This window comes from Gymnoscopelus microlampas (assembly GCF_963454915.1).
Source record: "Gymnoscopelus microlampas genome assembly, chromosome: 13".
Lineage (NCBI taxonomy): Eukaryota > Metazoa > Chordata > Actinopteri > Myctophiformes > Myctophidae > Gymnoscopelus > Gymnoscopelus microlampas.
Window position 1 is genome coordinate 20,126,544 of NC_139950.1, and position 22,231 is coordinate 20,148,774.

The 22,231-nt window shown below is 43.6% G+C and overlaps 1 protein-coding gene across 1 annotated transcript; it reads left to right on the plus strand.

Annotated features, from left to right (window-relative positions):
* The first annotated feature begins 12,381 nt into the window (after positions 1-12,381).
* cdc42ep3 (CDC42 effector protein (Rho GTPase binding) 3) lies at positions 12,382-20,400 on the plus strand. Its single transcript, XM_084075709.1, has 2 exons — positions 12,382-12,836; positions 18,518-20,400. Exon 2 carries the CDS (start codon positions 18,755-18,757, stop codon positions 19,829-19,831), a length of 1,077 nt encoding a protein of 358 aa, XP_083931835.1. The 5' UTR covers positions 12,382-12,836; positions 18,518-18,754; the 3' UTR covers positions 19,832-20,400.
* Positions 20,401-22,231: the final 1,831 nt, after the last annotated feature.

A 22,231-nucleotide genomic window follows, 5' to 3' on the forward strand; every position in this document is an offset into this window, starting at 1 on the left:
TTATGCCATTTTTTTTGTTTTTGTTCTGTTTTTTATGCCAACGTTTTTTTTTACTCTGCAGCTCTTTGATATTTGAGTGAACTGTAAAGTGCTTAACAAATAAAAAATATATATTTGAGGAGCATGCTTGTGACCAAAAGGTTGCTGGTTCGATCCCAGGAACTGGTTGGAAAGAGCTTGGCGATGAAGTGAGTGAGTAACACTCACTTCTTTCAATGCCGGCTGTGGAAATGTCCTTGAGCAAGGCACTTAACCACTGCTCAGTGGCTGACAGTACAAGGTTGTGGTTGTAATGGGCAAGTGAATGTGGCTAACCATAATTGATTTGAAGCAGGGCTTTGCTAAAAAAGAGCATTCATGCTCAGTAAACCTATCCTGGATGAATAAAGGTAAAAAAGTACAAAAAATGACACCTGATCTCTTGCCTGTCTTTATAAAGGGTCAAAATAAAGCACTAATAGGTTTGGTCTTATTACAGTACCTGCTACTCTCACTACTACAATTGGAGTAGACAGACCAGGTGCCCATTTGCTTCCAAACTTGTAACAAATTCTGGCCTTTGAATAGGCTAGTTTTCCCGCTTTTAATTTGCATACAATTTGTACACTTTGCATAAACAGTCAATTGTTGACCCAGATTATGGAGACTAGGAGGCCCACCCTACTGCGTGCAAGCACCATCTACAGGGAGAGAGCACATGCCCCCTTTCACACCAACGGGGCTGCTATGGAAAGTGAGCCGCTTCACTAATTGCTTGGTATGTCAGATGGGGGGGAGATTGTTGGGGGGCTTTCAGGTAGAACTGCTTGTAAGATGGAGGGGGGGGGGGGGGGGGGCGTATAGGGTGTATGGGGGTCGCTTTCAGGTAGGAAGGGGTCAAACGCCCGAAGGTAGCATTTTTCAGTTTTGGTTGCTGGTGAAACAAACAATCTCTGTTATACAATTTCTACACACTCATTTTCCTAGACCTAGTACATTGGGTATTGTTATTTTAACACTTACTCAAACACTGTTTGCTCGTAATGTGACAGGAATATATAATTGTACTCTCACAATTCATCATTGTGAATCAGTGTGAAAAGTAAATGCAAATGTCTTTCCAGTGCTGGAGGAAGAAATAACAATGTGCCATGGAGTAGACGACTATACTAATGCTATTTCAGGTTATAAAAATGCTAAGCAGATCTGGAAAATGGATAAACACACCCCATGGTGTTGTTAATCATGGCGCCAGTCATCAGAGAGCGATGCACTTTGAACGATAACAACGGCATTCCAAAGACGTTATTGTACTCAATCGCACAATTACATGAGGCTTGATTATGGCTAATGCAGTGTGAACATTCAGCTGGCTGTAGGCAGAGCAGCATCAACGAAATGGGAAACATTCCTTTCGTTTTGGTTCGCGGACGTCTCAGGTAATGACACCACTGGGAAATAACTCACCAGAATGTAATGACAGGCTATTGAGGAATTCCAGACCTATAGAGAGGGTGGTATTTGTTTGAGAAAGAGCTGAGTTCATGTTTGTTTATTCCCCAGCCTTCGTTGGTGACCTACATGTGTTGAATGCTCTGGTGTGCAGTACCATATGAGTGAAATTTTCTCCACTTGTACAGATACGCTGCAGGCACCTGATGACGCAGGCAAACAGACACACACTACTGAGGTATGTGTCTACTGCACATTGTATAAAACTCTAATCCCTGCAATATCTCCCACTCATATAAATTCTTTACTGCTTGTATTGTCTCTTCTCTCCGTCTCCACTCTCTCTTTCTCTCTCTCTCTCTCTCATCTCTTTCTCTCTATTCACTCACTCTCTCATTCTCTCTCCCTCTCTCGTACAAACATTCACACTCAAACATACTGCAGACCATTGGACAGCGGCCAACTTTGGGCTTCTCATCTCGGCTGCTCAGTGCAATTCACTGCTACCTTTCTGCAGTCTGGAAAGGAAGGCCCCACTCCTTGTGCTTTGCTGGCCTACTTTATCCCTGCTCACTATATGTCCATCCCAACACATCTCACCCCGGTTCCACAAAGTAAGAAATCCAAAGCATGTCTAACACACACCAGTGGTGGAATGTAACTGCCTTTATACAAGTACTGTACATCGCTTTACAATGTGCATTAATTACATTCAATCATTCACACAAACATGGCGAGGCAACCTTGCTATAGGCACCAACCTGCTGACCGGTTAGGGGTTCAGTGTCTTGCTCAAAGACAATTCAACACTAAGCCAGGAAGAGCCATGCAGGAATCAAACTGGGAACCTATTTTTACACTGTGGTATTGCTACTTTTCAGTGGTGGAAAGTAACTAAGTGCATTATTTTTTATTATGACATATTTAAAATAAATAAATTACATATTTATTATTTTTACTTGTTACTTTGTAAATTTTGATTATTATTACAAAACACACTAACCACTTCAGCCCAATATATATATTTCAGCCATTTGAAAATAGCAGATCTACAAGATCACAATGCGTCGCATTTTGAACTTGTGAAATGGGACATAATGAGTACTTTCAACTTTTGGTCCTTTAAGTACATTTTGATACCAATACTTTTCTACTTTGGATTTTTAATTCCGGATTTCAACTTCTACATTGCCGTATTGATACTTTTACTTAAGTAAAGAATGTGAGTACTTTACCACCATTGCTACTTTTACTAACAAACACAAACACACGCCATCCTTCTCCCAACGCACATATTCCCACTCAGTCTCACCCTGACACAACATCTCTACTTCCAGAGTCCTGTCTGCATCAGGGGGCTGAGGCTTCTGAGTGACGGCTAGCCATGGCTCCAGAGAGCAGAGGATAAGCAGGCCCAGATGGGGAAGGTTGGATACGTCTGCCCAAGATGATTTACTCCTTAGTCCAGGACAATGGAGGGGACCAGCCTTGGCTGCACCTACACATGGTCACCCCCCCACCATGTCAAATTTGAACCACATGGGAGAGGTGTAGATCACCTTTTGATCTGCCCTGTGGTAGAATATCCAGACTGCCAGGCAGCCTCGCTGTGACCTGGCTGCCAGAGCGACAGGGAGATTGTGATACTGATAATACCACAATATCACAATGTGTAGTATATGTGTACTGTACAGGCTGTGAATGATAAAACACATTGGTAATTGTGACATCAATAATTGGTACAGTAACAAGGGAGGGGGGCAATTAGAGCTACAGTATATCTTAATTCACGATGCAGTAAATGTCTCTTTAACACTGCTGAATGGTAAGGTTAGGAGGTTGGGATGTTCGCTTTGGAGTAAACTGCAGCACATTAAGGTTTACTGCTGATGATGCCACAAAGATGAGAGATAGGCATATTAGTTGTGCATTTTATCACTTTATAAAGCCTTCTCTCTGTGACCTGGATGGATAATATGGTTGAGAGACTACATTAGATAGAATAAATTACACACCAAGGATTAGATCTTTGTCTTATGTTCTGTAAGTAAAATGCATTCGTTTTACTAATGGGGTCACATGTTATCTACATACAGTACACATCTAATGTTATTTATTTTTCATACAATATTTCATATTGTAATGTTTCTATACTGTTATGCCAGTCACATGTGTTGTTGTTGTTGTTGTTATTTTATTTACATTTATGATGACACGTATCAAATCTATGTAGTGACATTACAGTTTTATCAAACTCACATGCAAGGTACAGTAAGTATGGGCTTCAGTCAGTTCAGTCCATATTTAATAGATTTGTAAAAGCTTAGGGACATTAGAGTCCCCAAGTATACCTGTCAATTTACTAGATCTGTAAGGCTCCCATACCTCAAAGCTGTACCTGGCTATTAGGATGGTGCTATACATGCTGCGACTAAGCTTGTGTCCTGCTTCTGCGTACACTATTTTGGCCCACTGCATTAAAATCTCTTTCATACGGGGGGGGGGGGGTAACTTCCCAGTACTTTCATAAACTAAACCTGTAATTCTGAATAATGGAAGCTTTCATGGGGCATTAGATCATAACTGTGGTGAAATTACTGGCATCGCTAAATCACCATTTTGTAAACTGGAAAGACCTCTGAAAGATATATTTGTCCGTAAATTATCAGATAGGCTCCACAACAATGGCCTCTTTCATGGTCAGTGTGTGTTGATGCCACACACAGTTAATGTTCCAGCTATCAAATGGCCTTCCTTTCGCGTGATCAGCTCCTTTGTGCCCCTCTTGGTGCCTCTGTCTTTCGCACATGCTCAGTTTCACTGCACACGCGTGGTGTCTCTGTTCTTCTGCACACGCTCAGTGGCTCTGAATACAATAAAGGCTGAGGTATCTGTGGCATGTGCCTAACCCCCGCAACAGCTCTCACTCTGCCTCTGAGACATACTACAGTCTCTGGCCTTCTTACAGGCCTCTGCACTATAGTTTCTCAACTAATTTCTACGTTTGGGGATGGGGAATGCAGAGTGTTGTATTTTGCGTGGTATGTGCATTGTGCAAAGCATAGAATCAGCCTGTCAAGTGAACAGAGACTGAGAGAAATGCCAGGCTAGGAGGACATTGTTTGTGTCAGAAGGGTTAAGTCCTTCGAGGACTATAAATCTTTACCCTGTGAGAGTTCGTCCTCTAAGGGGACGGACAGGTTTGAACAAGTAACCCTCTATTGTTGTATACGAAAACTTCATGTCCAGAATGTGATAAATCTCTTCTGGAAAGAAAATCACCCTCTCCATATTTTCAAGTTTAGCATGTCAGTGAAAGCAACATTGTGAAATCACTGACTTATGTACTGTTGCCTACAAAACTACATTGCATAATTCTGAGCATCCATTTAACTTTCAAAATTTTGCTGTCTACTACTCTCAAAAATAATATTTAATTATAATTAATCATTGGTCTTTTGTTTTTGCTTGTTTTCACCTTCAAATTGTGCACTCAGTTTGAAACAAAATTCATACAGAGTAAATGTTATCATTCTATGTACATTAGCACTAAGAATGACTGAATCAATTTGTTACAGATAAGAGCTTCATGCCGAGTCATGTTAACCCTTTTTGAGTGGTGCCAACCACTCCTATATCTGACTTTGTCCGTGTGTCCGTATGTATGTATGTATGTCCAATAAACAAACATTGATGACAACATCAATACGGGGCTCATCAAAGGCACCACTCTCTTCACACAGGGTGTGATTTTTTAACATATCAAACCTTCACTGTCTTCACAAGTCTGCAGCAGATGTTGTCTGGGCACCAGAAAAGCCTGGGCTCAAATCTCACCATGCCCTCATACAATGCTCAGTACTGTGTTCAACTGACTCATCAGCATTGCTATGGGACAGATGCCACAGAATATCTCCAGAATGTGTTCCCTATTTTACATTATATTGATTTTATATGAGAGATATGAACACAATCCACTTAATCAAAGCATTTCTGTGTTGGCAGATTCAAGCACCCGACTCACAAGGCCGCTAATGAACTGTTGAGTCGTTGACTCAGTCAAAGCAGCTAAAGATAAACTCACCAGATGTTCTAAAGCATATTGCTATTCCTGAGAATGAAACCACACATCTCAATCCAAAGCAGATGAGGAGCTGCCAACGCACAGTCTGAATATGTACAGAAAGAAGTGCGTGTGAAAATGTGACCACTCCTTATTTGGCAACATATTTGTTGTCAATGTTCGAATTTGACACAAAAGCGTCTGGTGGTGTCTGGCAACTCATACGCAGCAAGAGTCCATTTAATAGTGTACAAATTGACCCATAATATACTGTATGCCAATTTCTACACTCTAATAGTTAAATGTTATGACCATCAAAAAGTGTTTAAAGGGAGTAAAATGAAGTTTAAGATGCCAGAATCAGATGGACACAAACATCCTTGTGGTGATTATTCTTCATACCCCAGGAATGTTATTTACTGACAACGTAGATAAGACTTCTCTAAACCCATAAACTGGGGCGACACGTGGATTCCCAATGGACCCTATAGGAGGCATGGGAGAAAAACAGGAAGCCATACTTTGATGAGATTGTGCGCTAAACTGACAATGATTCAGTAGGGACCTCTTCCTCTGAACGTGTCATGCAGCGACCATATAACATGTTATGGGTCCTAAATGGAGCCGAACGATTATCCATCATCACTGTATCTTAAACACGTGGGAAAGCTAAATGTTTCATTTATCCTGTTCCCTTGTGTCCAATTAGATACATCCCCGCAAACCTTAAGCGTGGTTTGTTGTCAGGGAAATTGATAAGTGCATCCAAGCATTAGTTTACTCACGTTATCTTCTCGGATGAAAAAATAAAAGCATTATATAATTCCCCCTGTGTACATTCTCCAGATTCCTACACGGTTGAGCGTGGTCCTGGAGCCTTAAACACATTTCTAATGAGAAACAGACTCTGCCAGAGGCCATGTCTTCTGTTGTGAAGAATAAATCAAGGTCCTGCAAAAAGCACCCCAAGCATGCTATGTCAAGCCTCAAGCTATCGAACGATCTCCAAAACATCTGTAACTGATGTCAGTGTTAATATCTCCTACCTCAGCCATGGCTACTGTGGTGAGGAGAGCTCAGGTCTAGGCCTCCAGACTGCCCTGAATTTGACTCTAGCTGGTATCCTACCCCTCTCACCACTCTATGATATGGGCCAGGGCAACCTGCCAATTCTCATGGACATAATAGTGGTGTGGCTGTGCCTGGAGCAAGATATAGGCTGGTGGAAACGGACAACCGCAAGTTGATTGCAAGATGGTGGCCTGTGGCAAAGCTACTGGAATTCCAATGGGAGGGCTCATGTGTCTCCTCATGGTGCCATATAGATCACTTGTTCTCTGGCCCGGATGTGTGCTAGACACCATCACACTAGTAAGGATGTGGTCAGATGGTCTGATAGTGGACGATCGAGTTTGGGGAACATAACATTTCGTGGAAGACACAAAAATAACGTATGCACTTATAATAATATATAATATAATAAGGAGCATAAATTGCTTTGGTGAAAAAATAAAATCCACTAAATCTGCTAACTTTAAAAAAATAGATATCAAACTTAGCTGGACTGTTGTTGCACTTGTGCTTCCACAATTCACACAATTACACAGTACCTTTTGTACAATTCCTAACTCACGCCAAAGTGCAACTAAACCTCCATTGTGTGGTCCAATGTAATTGAGAAGGTGCAGTGCATCACCCTCATGCACGCAAGAAAATCATTTTGGGATATGGCCACAGAGCAAAACAGTGTTTAGACTACCCACAATGCCCTCCTCTCTTCGCTTAGCTACAAATCTCCATGTGTTTCCTCAGAACATTGGCCATTACCCTCCCATAATACAGTAAAGTACAGTACAGCCTGTGGGGCTGAGAACATTGTGAAATGTTTACTGTCAGGCTGGAAATAAATGTCCACATGAGGACCAGCAAAGTAAATGTGATAAGACTGTAAATGGGGCCATTATGGACAGGTCTTTTAGTCTCTCCAGACTCCACATGTTCCCTACATCCAGTATGTTATGGACGGGAGAGTTTAGAAGGTTTCATGTTTTTACAGGTTGTAAAAGAATGCTGACAAATGTCAGAAAACAGAGGACTGCTTAAATGTCTGAACAACCCCCATGAGAGTTCAGAGTAAAGGGAGTGTTTTCATTGTTATTGCAATAGGCCTACAAATCTTTGTTATTTTATCATTTCTCATCTGGCACTGTGTATTGTTATTTCATTGACGGTTTGAGGACTGATCATAAAGTATGATTTAATAAGATCATACTGTACAGTATATACAGTACTTAACGTCAAAATGCTTGCAATTAATCTCCACCAGGAGATTCATGCATTCACCCGTGTCTGTCTCTGTGTGTATTTGTGTGTCTCTCCGTAGCTATTCTGGCATACTACATGGCCGATTAGTGTCTGTGCACATTGCTAGCAGGTCAAGGACCTCAATTCCCAAATATTTGTTCTAACTAGTCAGTGACAACTATCCTATATAATGTACATTGTGTAATAATATCAGATCTAGCTTCCCTTCAGGCTATGGAATATGTGTCCTGCAAGGCTATGCTCTGGAACTACCCAATTGGGCATCTATCCGTCCAAGTTATAGGATCTAGACTAGTAACTACCCAATTCCCTCTCTCACGCACGCACGCACGCACGCACGCACGCACGCACGCACACACACACACACACACACACACACACACACACACACACACACACACACACACACACACACACACACACACACACACACACACACACACACACACACACACACACACACACACACACACACACAGGTTTGAGGTCTCATTCCTGAGACTATGCTGGCATGGTCTGCTACCTTATACCTTTCTGCCTTACATGCCATTACTTTCCAGTTTCATGTACTGTACAATTGACTGTCAACTTGTGTAGGCATAATGTCAATGACAGTACAGCGATCACAATCAAACAACTAGAGAAATTTGAAGGACAGCAATCTGACAGACAGATAGAGAGGTAGACAATGAATGTTTATAAGAGAGAGGGAGGAAGACAGTAGAGACGATATACAACTGATAATCATATGCCATGTTTCATGGCTCTAAGTAGTCATTTCACGGCATGCATCGCTATTATTATTAGGGCATGCCCCCTGGTGTAGATTTGCGTGCTACTGAGCGCACCTGTCTAGTTCTCTTTACACTGTTCATAGACTTTGCTGCATAATGACTATAATGGCTTTTCTTCAAAATGTGTCAACTTCCGATTTCCAAACTCTTCAAACATTTGTAATATCCTGTGACAATATATTAATTGTCCTGTCCTGGTATGATCAAATGATAAAATATTCCACTGACAAGGCAAGTGCAACCATCGCCTAACAAAACAGGAGTATAAAGTCATCAACCACACACCCTGACATGAAAACATATCCCAAAAACAGACTGTTTTTTTTTTCTTTTTCGTTTCATATTTCTCACTATGCTCCCGTTTCCTCCCTCAAACACCAAGTGATAATGAGGTAGCTTACACCATAATGGGTGTGAATGCGCCTATTATAGCATCTGGCGGAGGGAAGGGTGGAGTAAAAGACAGGATGTGTCGATCGGATGAGCTGTTAGGCAAGAATTAGAACCTACAGTAAATGTGTGAGACAGAGAGAGTCATCAGCCACACAGACAGCATCATTCTGTACTCAAGAGTTACAGCAGGAAAGAAAGCTGGTTCTTTTGCAACAGCAAAGGAGAAACTATATGCTGCAAATTTGAGTGTTAATTCAACTATGACACTGTAAAATACACCATCAGATTTACTATTTTTTATTTATTTTTGTAGTCAGACATTTACTTTTGATAGACTGAGACAGGCCTGTTTACCGGATCATGGTGTTGAGTCAGATGAGCTCAGTGGAACAGTTCACCTACAGTACTGTACTGCACAGTAAAATCCTCTGTGTTCACTTTAAAAGGAAATGTTTCAAATGGACCCTTATGGGTAAATTTAGTAACATTTGTACACTCTCTTGAGTTACAAATGGATGAATTAACACTGAGGATTTTACTGTGTGGGGAGAAAAACCACATACTGTACAGAGAACCGTCTTGTTCGAGAGGCAAACACCTGCGCCAAAGCAAATGGCACCTCATGGAAATAGATGAACTGGAATAAAAGTTGACTTGTTCCTCCCACAGCACATCACCAAAACACGACTTGTGATGGGGGGAAAAACAAAACAAAAAACAAGATGACAACGATATTCCTGGCAATTATTTTGTATTCGGCAGAACCGCCCTAAGCTACAATTTTGTATCCAGTGATGTTGCCTCCAAGGTTCCATGGAGGAACCACTGTGAATGGTGAATGGCAGGTGGAAAAAAAACTCCAAAAACCCAACCCTCCATTTTGCAGCTGAAGTTGCAAGTGTGAGTGGAGTGATTCAGGTTAGCCAGATTTATACTTTTATGCGCAACCATGTTGTGCACCAAAAATAGTAGATCTTCAAGCTCACAACACTTTGAAGTGCGACATGTTGTAAGCTTGTAGATCCGCTAGTTTGGTTGCACTACATACACCTTGTGCGTCAAAGTATATCAAGGCCTTTTCAGGCCCCTGAAATCCATCTAATGTTGGATGGGAATTGTCTGGTTAGGGCTCTGAGGATGAATCGCTCTACTGTTGAGTAATTCATCTTGCGGGAGAAGTTATTTTTAGTTTAGCACAGTAGCATGCCCTACAGGGCTCCGGAGTTTCCGAGGTTTATCGTCCTTCTCGAGTTAGAAGATCATATGCTGGCCACATGGAAGGCTGGATGACATCACCTCCGGTGACACTTACACTGCTATTGGAAGAGATGTGTATTCGCAAGTGCTGTTTAACTGGTGCAAAGTGATGGCTGTGTAACTTAAATTGAGGGTGTCTCTGCAACTGTAAACTGTCCACACACAGAGGCGACCTAACAACATTCATTTCAGTGTGGGACTTGACAATGCCTTATATATGGCTGGTTATTACACTGGCACATCTGTCACGCTGGACTTCATTGTAGGGTGGAAGCGGATTAGAAGAGTGTGCTATCCATGTCGAATGTTCCAGAGATGACAAGGGAATTTGTTGAAGCCTGTGATTGTTCATATATGTCGGACGTGACAGGATTATTGGCAGCATACTATTTAGACTTGCAAGGACTTGTATTCACCCCATTTGCCCACCACAAAGAGAGCCACATGCACACGCACGCACACACACACACACACACACACACACACACACACACACACACACACACACACACACACACACACACACACACACACACACACACACACACACACACACACACACACACACACACACACACACACACACACACACACCTCTGCTTCCCTTTATCTCCCTGTCTTTCTCCATATCTCCATACTGTATCTCTCTCTCTCTCTCTCTCTCTGTCTCTCTCCCTCCCTCTCTCCAAACATATAGATTCACAACACCGTTCTTTCACTTCCCAAATCTCATTTACACAAAGCATGACAGTGCAGTATCGGTTTGTGAGGTGATGTGGGCTTTTTCTCTAACCCATTAAGACCTGAGGCCGATTCTACAAATCCCTTCTAAACCAGTAGTTCTCAAACTTTTTCGTGCCAAGCACCCCAAAATGATATACTGTATATATATATATATGGCCGTGGAACCCCATCTGAAAATGTTTTGTGCCAGGGACCCCCAGAATAGAAGATTTGTGTTAAAAAATGCAAAATTATTCAAAATGTTCAAGATTTTCCAAATTTAAAAATAAAATAGCAGATGTACAAGCTTGTATATCTGCTATTTTGTAATATCCAACGCTAAAATTGAACATGACACAGATGCTTTCCCGGTTTTAATGGGTTGATCAAGAAAAGAACAGATATCTGAAAAGGCTGTGTCCTTGACTCGAGGGCATCAGGTCAGATCACCATTAGGCGTGATGAGGTCTCTCCTCTCACCTTGCATTTGAGTACTGTACCAAAACAGTGATTTAGTTTATTTTTTATTTCAGTACATTTTGTGGTGACATTCCTACCAAGGAAGTCTACTTCTGCTGCAGCAGCTCATGTGTTGTCCATTTGCCAATTAATAACAGTCCTCTGATACACTGCAGTACTGCAGCACTCTGCAGTATTAGTAATGAGTCCATTCAGCAAATGTCCCATATCCCAATTCTGGCAATTGCAAGCGATACACCGTGCATTATTTCATGCAGGAGAAAATGCGGATTTATAGGAAGAAAATAATTCCATAGTGAGCATATAGTGTGTGCGTGTGCGTGTGCGTGCGAGAGAGAGACAGAGAAGAGGGAGAGATAGAGAGAGAGAGAGAGAGAGAGAGAGAGAGGTGAGAGACAGCCCCCTGAAAGCAGCCAGTCAAGTGTTTGCTGTCTGCCTGCCTCCTAGATTGACTCTTATCAGATTGAAGGCAGAGGCAGAGTGGAGAGGAGACACAGAGCCAGAGAGACTGCTGCAGTACAGTTTGTGCACAAACAAACCAAGAGTAAGACACCACCGTTTTGGGAAAGAGAGGCATTTTGTGAGGCAGCATCTCTCGGTGCACAGCGCCAGCCTCCTCCACACACACACACACACACACACACACACACACACACACACACACACACACACACACACACACACACACACACCACAGCACAGTGCAAAGCTTCACTTCCCACTGCTGTCTCTCTGTCTGTTCGTCCGTCCGTCCATCCAGGGGACACGTGCGTCATAGCTAATATTCGGGACAGGAAGCTGGGAGGATCCTCAAGCCTGCTAGAAACAAGCAGGTCTTGGTAGGAGGGAAGACATACGAGCACAGGTGCTGCAGGAGAGAGAGAGAAGAGAGAGAGAGAGAGAGAGAGAGAGAGAGAGAGAGAGAGAGAGAGAGAGAGAGAGAAGGACAGAAGGACAGAAGAGAGGGAGGGAGAGGAAAAGGAGAGAGAAGAGACAGAGCAGGACAGAGAAAAGACAGAAAGGGGAGAGAGAGGAGAGAGAAGGAAGCAAGAGAGAGAGAAATTCTGAGGAGTAGGAGCGAGACAGAGAGAGAGAGAGAGAAAGAGAGAGAGAGGAGGGGGTAGGAGGAGACTGCTTCAGAGGGGAACTGTGCCTGTGAGAAGAATTCCAAAACAGCTGTCCGGCAGACATCCCAGCCGACAGGAGCGTGTCCCTGAAGGCAGAGACAGAAGACATAGCAGTGTCAACAAGGCACGGGAGCCACACACCACCGGCTGCACACTGTGCATATCAATCTGTGGACCCGAACGTTCAGGAGAGCAGCCAGGATCACCAGCAAGGATCAAGACCCCTCCATTGGAATATCATAGGTGAGTGAGAGCAGCCAGCATTGTGTCTAGTTCCACCGTACTGTCATGCTCTGTGGAGAGGTGATTTAGATACTGGTTTAATATTATTAGAACTTCATGGATTTGTTTTTTCTTTGCTATACCTTACAGTGCTTCGGTTTGTGACAAGGGCGTGTAGCAGCAGAATATTAGGTTGTTTGCTCAGCGACAGGCAAAGTGTGAAAGCGTGCATGGTAAGTTTAGCCGGTCTAAGAATGTTTGCTCAGCAAACGCTCTCATACATACAACACAAGGGCTGAACTGTTAAGAGCAACATGATACCCCTCTTTCCAAGAGAGACATTTTTAGTCTGGCTACATGCTTAAGGCATGTTCCACCAAAATGCAGAGCTGGCTTTTGCTTTAATCTCTTGAGGGAGCCGATTCAGAGGAGTTTTAAGGGTGAAGCGGGAGAAAGGTCTGCGCGCTCATCACTTTGCCAAGATGCATTTGTGTTGTCTTCATGTTTCATGTGTTTTCATATGGTTTCCTGCCCCGTTTTTGCCAAGGATAACTCTGGCAAACGGTGCGTGTGCTTGCGGGTGGCACCAGGGAGAGCAAAAGAGAGACAGAACAAATACTCCACCCTGCTATTCACCATAGTCCCAGTGCAGCCACCAGGCCCCCAAAGGAAGGCCTTTGCCTGTAATTGAGGGCTTTTTTATGTAACAAACAGCTTGGTCTATTCTGCAAGGGTACCATTATCATGTGTGGTATGTGTCTATTCTTTTTATAACAGCCCAAACTGAGGGTCTTTCAGCTATTCATAGATACGACAGAAGTCAAGACCGGGATTGCAAACCTATTAACTTCACAGTTCTAGTCATACAGTAGGATACTTCAGCATGAGGTGTCCTGTAAAGGAAAACCGGGCAGAAGTACAAGTACATTGTCACCAAGTTTGTCCCTCTGTTATTATCCTGTGTATATTACAGTCTATAATACAGTCATTACAATGTGACAGAATAGCACTTCATTTTCAGTGAGAGCCTGAGCATCTCCGCTGTAATGCAAGAACATCAGCACACTGAGCACAGTAATGCCCATATGGGACAAAAATGTAGTCGGGGCTTTCTGTTTTGAAGACAGAAAAAGCCTTATGCATGTCAGAATTTAAACAGCCATTCTGCCAAGCCCTCTTCCTTTTGTCGCTCTGTCTCTGGCTGTGGTGTATTTCAGTCTGCAACGATAGTGAGCTGTAAAGCATCGTCAAACTGGAACCGGATTAGTTTTTTGGCACCAACGTCCACTAAAAAGCTCCAGGAATACATTGACCCAGTTATTTGGCACGTGACCCAAAATAGCCCAAAATAGCCAGACAAGGCATGAGCAGTATCTTTAATTATCACATACTCCCTTCTCCCATTACCCCATATCTGTCTGTCATTACACTTGAAGACACAGCAACACCCCCCCAATAATAATAACTAACCCCCAAAGGGGGCACATAATTCCCCCTTCCGTTGCAGTGATGAGGCAAAGCCTCATCGTCAAGGCTGGAGAGACTCCAGATCTCATTATGCCTGCAAAGATAGCCACAGCTGACCCAATGACACACACACACACACACACACGCACGCACACACACACACACACACACACACACACACACACACACGCGCGCACACACGCACACATGCACACACACACATGCCTCTATCCTGCAGCACTTGTCAGGAGTGGATAGCAATCCTGAGGTAGGCGCCACTGCATGCCTCCTTCCCCGGAGGTGTAAATGAAAACCGTGACCGCATTCTGCAGTGGCGTCGCCGCCTGGCTTAGAGAGGGCAGCACGTGCCACGCTGCTTCTTCTGGGCCCGTTCCAAAAGAAGAGTGCATATCTGGCTTTGGCTGTAAGCTCCACCAGAATGCACCTGCTCAACTTCTAACACTCCGACGAGACAGAAATGGATTCATCGGGTCAGCAGGCCATGAGGCATCATGCAGGGCTATCCTGAGCTACTGTAACTAATTGATTTCCGGTCGGGCCAACATGAGTGTAGCTTTTGAAATGCCCTATATAGAGTTTGATTCAATTATTTATAATTACCCAATGAACTTAATTCAAAAATTGGATTCCACTAAGCGAACACTGAGACAGTGTAGTGGTATTGTTGTTTTTTTGTTCCTCATAATTTATTTGATGGTGACCCCTAGCATTCCTGTCATGTTTGCCACATGGGCTAAACTGGACCACCAGTGGGATGGCTGACATGAAGGTTAACCTTTCACCATACCACCTGACTTCTTCTCAGGGGCCACAACTGTTGACCTTGAGTAGGATGCACAGCAGCAGATGTCTCCCCTTGAAGTGCTTCAGGAAGAGCCGGGTTGATCCCCTGGTCAAGGATTTCCTACACATTCCATCCGGGCTATTGATTTCAAACCATGTCATGATCTTCTATCATAATAAAGCAGGAGGCTTTGCATTTTCTTCAAGTCACTTGAGAAAAAAATGAGTTTACATTTGTCAGAGACAAAGCTGGCAGACCAATACAATTCCATGAGTATATCAGACAGGAAGTGCTACACAGTAAAATCCTTGTTGCTAATTTATCTGTGTATAACTCAGACATTGTACAAATGTAACCAAATGGACCTGTATGGGTCAGGATTTTACTGTGTAGATCCAGTGGTGGAGTAGTGACCTTTATTTCTTGTGATTAGCCACAGGGTGGATATTATAGCTATAGACGCAGCATACACACTCTGAGCACCACCCACAGAGGCAGGCAGCGTGGTGCATTAGTTTCACTTCCAATCGTGGCCTGATTTCCCACCGCAGCACGTGCATCTGTTGTCAAGGTCAGGCATTATTGAGCAGTGGAGGAAGGGAAAATGACAGCAAAGACTAAAGGAGAGGATGACTGATGGAGACAACGAGATAGAAAGGAGCCAAGCTAGCAAGTAATCTAACTTGAGCCATCTTGCATCAAACACTGCAGCAGTTCTTCTCATCCCCCTCCCTTCCGCCCACACACACCTTCCCTCATTCCCTCTCTCTCTCGCTATTCGCAAACAAACATGCTCTCTTTCGCACACATGGCAGCCATTCAAAACTGCTATCTCTCACGAGCCCAGTCAAGCACCTCGTACAAACACTCACGCTCACACTCAAACACACAAGGTCCCCCTTGGAGGGCGGCGTTGCCGTTCAACATACTCACACATGTTTGCATCCTTCCACTGTGTTTGTCATGTCTATGTATAGCACCATAGTGCCTGCTAAGTGACAGGTTTATTTGGGCTGTAATCACCTACAACCAAAGTGAGAACATTTTCTGTATCACTATATATTTTTCTCTATGTCAAGGTTGAGAGACATGGTGAGGTGAAAATGTAATGGTGCGGTTAATGATACAGCGAGATCATTTGAGTTAAAAGTGGTAGTGCTGTACTAATGTGTCTAGTCTAGTTTGTAGTTATGGTTTAATGATTAGACACATGATAAATGGTTAACTTCTACATATAACCCTAATTAGTACAGATGAGGTCAAAAGCAACTAGAGACAAAAACACACACAAATTAATCGGAAACACAATCCAAACTGCATGCTATGCGTGCACATTGTGAGCTTGTACATCGGCTATTTTTGATGTGAGACACCGGCATGAAACTAAGTATAAATCAGGCTTTAGTGCTGTGGTTCCCAAACTTTTCAGCTCGAGACCCAAAAGATACATTTGGTGTATCCCCGGGATCTAAACGCACAAAAATACATTATGAGTTAACAACTCAAGCCCTATTCAATTGCAAAAAAACACGTCACAATGCAATGCGTTGTAAGCTTACATATGCTATTTTCTTTCAAATATATATATTTATGGGGGAAAATCTGATTTAAAAAAATAAATAATTTCAATTTATTTTGTAGGAAAAAATAGGTCCGTGACCCAAAAATGGGTCCCGACCCATTTTGTTTGGGAAACACTACTTCAGTGAACACTTGATTCAAGTCTCTCTAGACCAGCCAAAATACCTAAAATGCAAGAATGTAAACACGTCATGGTGAAAAATTAGGTCTACATATCAAGCGGTATCTAGTTAAATTTGGAACTCAAATGCACGGCAAGTGTCTGTGTGTCTCTCTCTCCCCCTCTAATGTGTCGGCTGGATAAATATGGCCTGCTTTTAAGAGGTTCTGATAAGACTGCTGTAGTGCGTCTCTATGGGGTCAGCTGCAGCAAGAATGTGGATGTTTTGTCAGTCAACCGTTTTGTTTTGTTATGTTATGTTTTGTGCGGTGGACCGCCCAGGCACGGCTGTGCAGCCGTGCACTGTGTCAGACGGTCACTGCTGACAGACCTCTCATAAGTAAATATGTCTATAAATGGGCAAGCGCTCTCTCCCTCTGTAACCCCCCCCCCCCCCCCCCCCCCCCGAGACACACACACAGAGACACACACACACACACACACACGACTCCCTTTCTATTTTTTTCCATCTCCTTGGTTTCACTGTGTCATTTCAAATGGTAAAACCGAAAAAGGACATTTTCACTTGAAACTGAATAATTAAAAAATAAGTGCATCAGCTCTCTCTTATGAAATCCAATACCTCTTTTGTTAAGATGCTGGAAGCTACTGTATAACTGGCCTCCCAGCCGTTATTAACCACATGAACCCTAGCGTCCCGATTCTTGGCATATCATGATAGTAGGCGAACATTTGGCGGAAATAGGCAAACATTCTGAAAAAATAGGCAAACATTCTGTGAAAGTAGATATACAAGCTCACAACGCATCGTGTTGAACTTGTGACGCGTTGTTAGCTTGTACAAGATCTGCTATTTTTGCTATTTGACATGCAATAGTTTAAGTGGTTAAAAGCTATTAAGCCTTCTGTGTATCAATGCCAGTTCAAATCACAATCTGCATTGCCTTGTCTCTTAAAATACACCCTGTAATCCCTCTCTCTCTCTCTCTCCCTTTATCATGCAAGCCCCCTAGACCCCTTAAACCCCTTTTTTCCTCATGCTGCCACCCCCCCCATCCTCATCTCTTTCTTCCATCTCTGTGCGTGTCTAAGCAGTAGGCCTCCCCTAAACTTCCTACCCTGCCCTGATCCTAGTAAATTCCCCCATTGCCTCTCTCCGCCCAATCTGCTGTCCAGCTGTTCCACATTAGCACATCCAGAACAGGGGGAAGCCATCGGAGGCGCTTGCATTGTTGGAAACGTGAATGTGAGCAGAACAATGGCAGCAGCAGAAGAACTTTGTACCGGGCCTCATCCTCCTCCACTCTTGCAGTACAATCCTCAGTGTTCATTTAACCCTGAGAGTGTAAAAATTGACCCAACACTGAGTATTTTACTGTGCTGGCTCCTTCGCTCGCCAGATGCAGGGGGATGAGGATATTATGTCTCGGCTCCAGGAATTAATTTAGGGACTGTTGGTAATCAGATTTCTTTATCGGGATGGCTGGGTGACAGGAGCTGTAGATCAGTAGTGGAAGGCCTCATGGAGACTTCAGTAAATCTGTCAGCAATGGGTTCAAATTTGTTATATAAATATTGAATGGAATGCCTGATGTAACATAGACCCCTTGCATGCAGTATACCCCCAGCAGCAAACCCACGGAAATATGTTTAGTGTCAACATGTTTTTTTTTAACTGATGCTATTGACCTGAAGATCTGACCGTTCTCCATTTCCATCTCATTTCAGAACAGAGGCTGGTCGACCTTTCTGCGACCCCCCCAACATAATCACCGCTAGAACTTGGAATCCCATTTCCTGATCAATGACACTACCAAAGTTATTTTTGGAGTTGCACATGACCCCTGCCTTACTGAGAATGTAACTCGAGCATCTCACCAGGGACGCCCTGTAGACTGTATCACGTTCAAAACCATATAAAGATTATTATTTTTTGTTATTGTTCTGTCCTGCATATCTGACGACATGCCGGCTAAAGCTCCCATCTACCTGAAACCCATCAATAGTAAGAAAGGGAAAAAATGTCGCCTGAGAGACATGCTGTCCCCAGATATGATCAGTCCACCCCTGGGGGACTTCCGCCACACTGTCCACATTGGTCGGGGTGGGGGGAGAGACACCTTTGGAGACATGTCCTTCCTTCAGGGGAAGTTTGAACTCCTGCCAGGGAAGGACAAGACAGCCCAGCCTCAGTTTGGCATCCAAAACGACTATCTGCGAACAAACAGCGCCTCCGAAGCTTCCTTTGCAGAGACCCCCTCCCCCGTTCTCAAGAATGCCATCTCCCTCCCTACCATCGGCGGTTGCCAGGCCCTCACTCTTCCCCATATCTCCTCCGGTGTCTTCCCGCTGCCCCCGGAGCCACTGGAGGACATAGTGGGGGCTCCGGCATCCATAAACCCTGACCGGATGCAAGAACTGGAGATCATGCAGATGGACGAATTGCTACGCTCCATGGACGTCTTTAGCGGTGAGCCCTCCCCACCACCCAGCGCCATCCGATCGAAACCTGACGTCCTTCTGGATCTGGCACCGGAGAAACCAGAGGAGCCGATCAGCAAGGCTGTCTCCAAAGCCAATAAAATGAACAAAGGTGAAAGGGGGCGTGAGAAGCCGTCATCCTACTACATCAACGGTGGCAACAAGGGCAGCTTCAAGGCCAACGGAAGCCTGTACAGCAGCACGAGCAGTGACAGCTACGACAGCTACGATGGCAAAGGGCACAGCAGTGCCGTTTACAACGGGAGTCTCAATGGCAGCAGGGGCTTCAACGGGAATAGCAACTGCAATGGCTATGGACGCTTCAACAATGACATTACTCTTGGTTATGAAAAGGAGCTCTCCGACTGCATTGGAGACTGGGTGGACAGGGACAGTGGGATGGAGGAGGGGCGCATCTGCGATTTTGATTTGGAGTTTCCCAAGGATTCCCTCGCCCAGATCACAGGGTCGCTGCTCTCCCTCGAACTGGATTTGGGCCCGTCCATCCTGGATGATGTGCTCAACATCATGGATCAACCCACTGTAAAGAGCAGGCCTTGAGCAGTGCTATGGCCTCAGGGGTGGAAAAGGGGGAAATTATTAACTATAAGCCATGAGAGACTCATGAAGCAATCAAATGGTGTCTGGATATATCATTGTGATGAAAATGAGCTAAAATATGAACTTGCTTATGTTTTTATTGTCAAAACAAATAACTATTGTTGCTTCTATGGAGTGTTGATTTTTCTTCTTTGTTTGTCAGATGCTACCAGCATGTTTAAGATGCATGCACTATTGAATTTCAACTAAAACACAGCCATTGTGCCTTTGTTTTGTTTTTTTCTCCTGGATTAAATTAATAATAATGAATTATAGTTTTGGTTTATTTTCCTGACATCAGCCATTTATATAAAAGGTACTTAAGTTTTGAGGTTGCATTAGCTTTTTTCATTTTTTTACACACACAAAAAGCATTAAAATAATGCATTTCACGTGACCTGTATTGTGTTTAACAAAGCACTGTTTTCTTTGCCACACAATTCATTTGCCACATGACTATTTCAAGGAACAGAATACTATGCATATTTGTGTTTTTATTATTGTAACACAAATAAATACATTTTGTCCTATTTTGCTTAATTTCTTGCAAGCGTAGGTAATACACTGAGGATATGAGTGTTTATTCTAAAACAGAGAGAGAGAGAGAGAGAGAGAGAGAGAGAGAGAGAGAGAGAGAGAGAGAGAGAGAGAGAGAGAGAGAGAGAGAGAGAGAGAGAGAGAGAAAATTAACTTTACACAAGGAGTGAAGAACAGAATAACGTAGGACAGTGAAAAGACAAGACAAGGGATGTCTTATCCAGGAAATAAAGGACGATAGACTGGCAGAGAGAAGGATAGAATGGATTTATTTTCTCGCCCCTGGCATTCCTCACATTCTGCCTGCCTGCCCTGCTGTGGGAGCAGTTCTGGGTGAGCAGCCCCTCATCTGTCCAACCAGGCGCCTGCTCCATTTGTTTGCAAGTGGAAGGGGACAAGCAGAGGAGGGGTCTTAAAAATTCCCTGCATTCCAAACCACAGAACACAAGTGTCCAGGACCAGACATAAATCAGCTGTTTCAAGTGAAGAGGGGGGGGGGGGGGGGGGTCGGTCTTGTTCTTAGACCCACCTATCCATCAACCAGAATGTGCAGGGATATGCGGTTGTAAAACCTGTAAAACTCAAACTTTGTCCAGAGCAAAGCAATGGACGTGCCCTCCTATGTCTAGCTAAGATATGTTGACTTGATAATGTTAAAGTAGGCTAACAGTTTGAAAGAGCAAGACACTGGCCAGTATGTGATTACACATGCCTTTGTACCCTTGAACCCAACCACCCCTTCATACAATGCATCCCTCAACCCTACCCTCCATCTCCCATACGCCCTAAAGTGTAGGCACATACATATACTGTAGGGGGAGTCAATACAAGACCCTATGGAGGCCCTCAGAGCCAGACATGTTCCTCTTCAACATCACACACAGGAAGTCCTTCACATTTGCAAGATAAGGGGCTGTCACCTTAACACCAACATATATTTGTCTTTTAAGTGACAATGTACCAATCTTGGTCTGAGGGGCCTAGATAGCAATCCTTACTCCCTCCCGCTGCATGAACACAGGACGTCCATAAGTACCGACCATGTTTGCGTTAGCAAGCTAATTATTTCACATGCAAATAATTAGCTGGGTTCAATCCCATTTCTGTCATGGCGTGGGTCACAGTGGCGAACTGCCCCAAATCAGTCGAAGACCTCAGAATGTCCGTAAACAACCGCGACCAACCCAGTCAAGGCGTCTCAATCTGTCGTAAAACCAGATGGTAGGAGACATAAGCATTTCCCCACGCAAGAAAACCCCCATGTCGTGGCAAGGGCCTTAGCCATTGGAAAATCCTTCCGTTACAAGTAAAGGGCTTACATTTGCATAGCGTATACAGCAACATTCAAACATGAGTAATGGAAACCTTTGCAGTCAAGTTAATTACTGTATTTATACCTGCAATGGTACATCGCTGACATGATGACAGTCTTCATTTGACAGGCGTGGACCCTTAACAAACTCCCTACTACTTACAGAAGATGTTGTGGCCACAGCAGTACAGCGTGTTGTGTAATATGTTAGAGGTATTACCGTGGAAATTCCAAAGCTATTTGACTCAAAATGCCAGGAAATACCAGTGTTTTATGAAACTCAATACAAATACTTTATATACACTATTATGAACATTGCAATCATGTTCCCTTACTTTGGCTTTGGTGTCTCATATCAGATTTTGGAGTGATAAAAAAGGGTTATTTCTGTTATCTGTGGGATCTTCTGGCTTTCTGGCCTTGATTTGTAACGCATTGTGTTATGCAAGCGAGGTACCATTACTATTTCCAGGAGTTCTATACAGTGGGACTTGCAAACATAAGCAAACGCA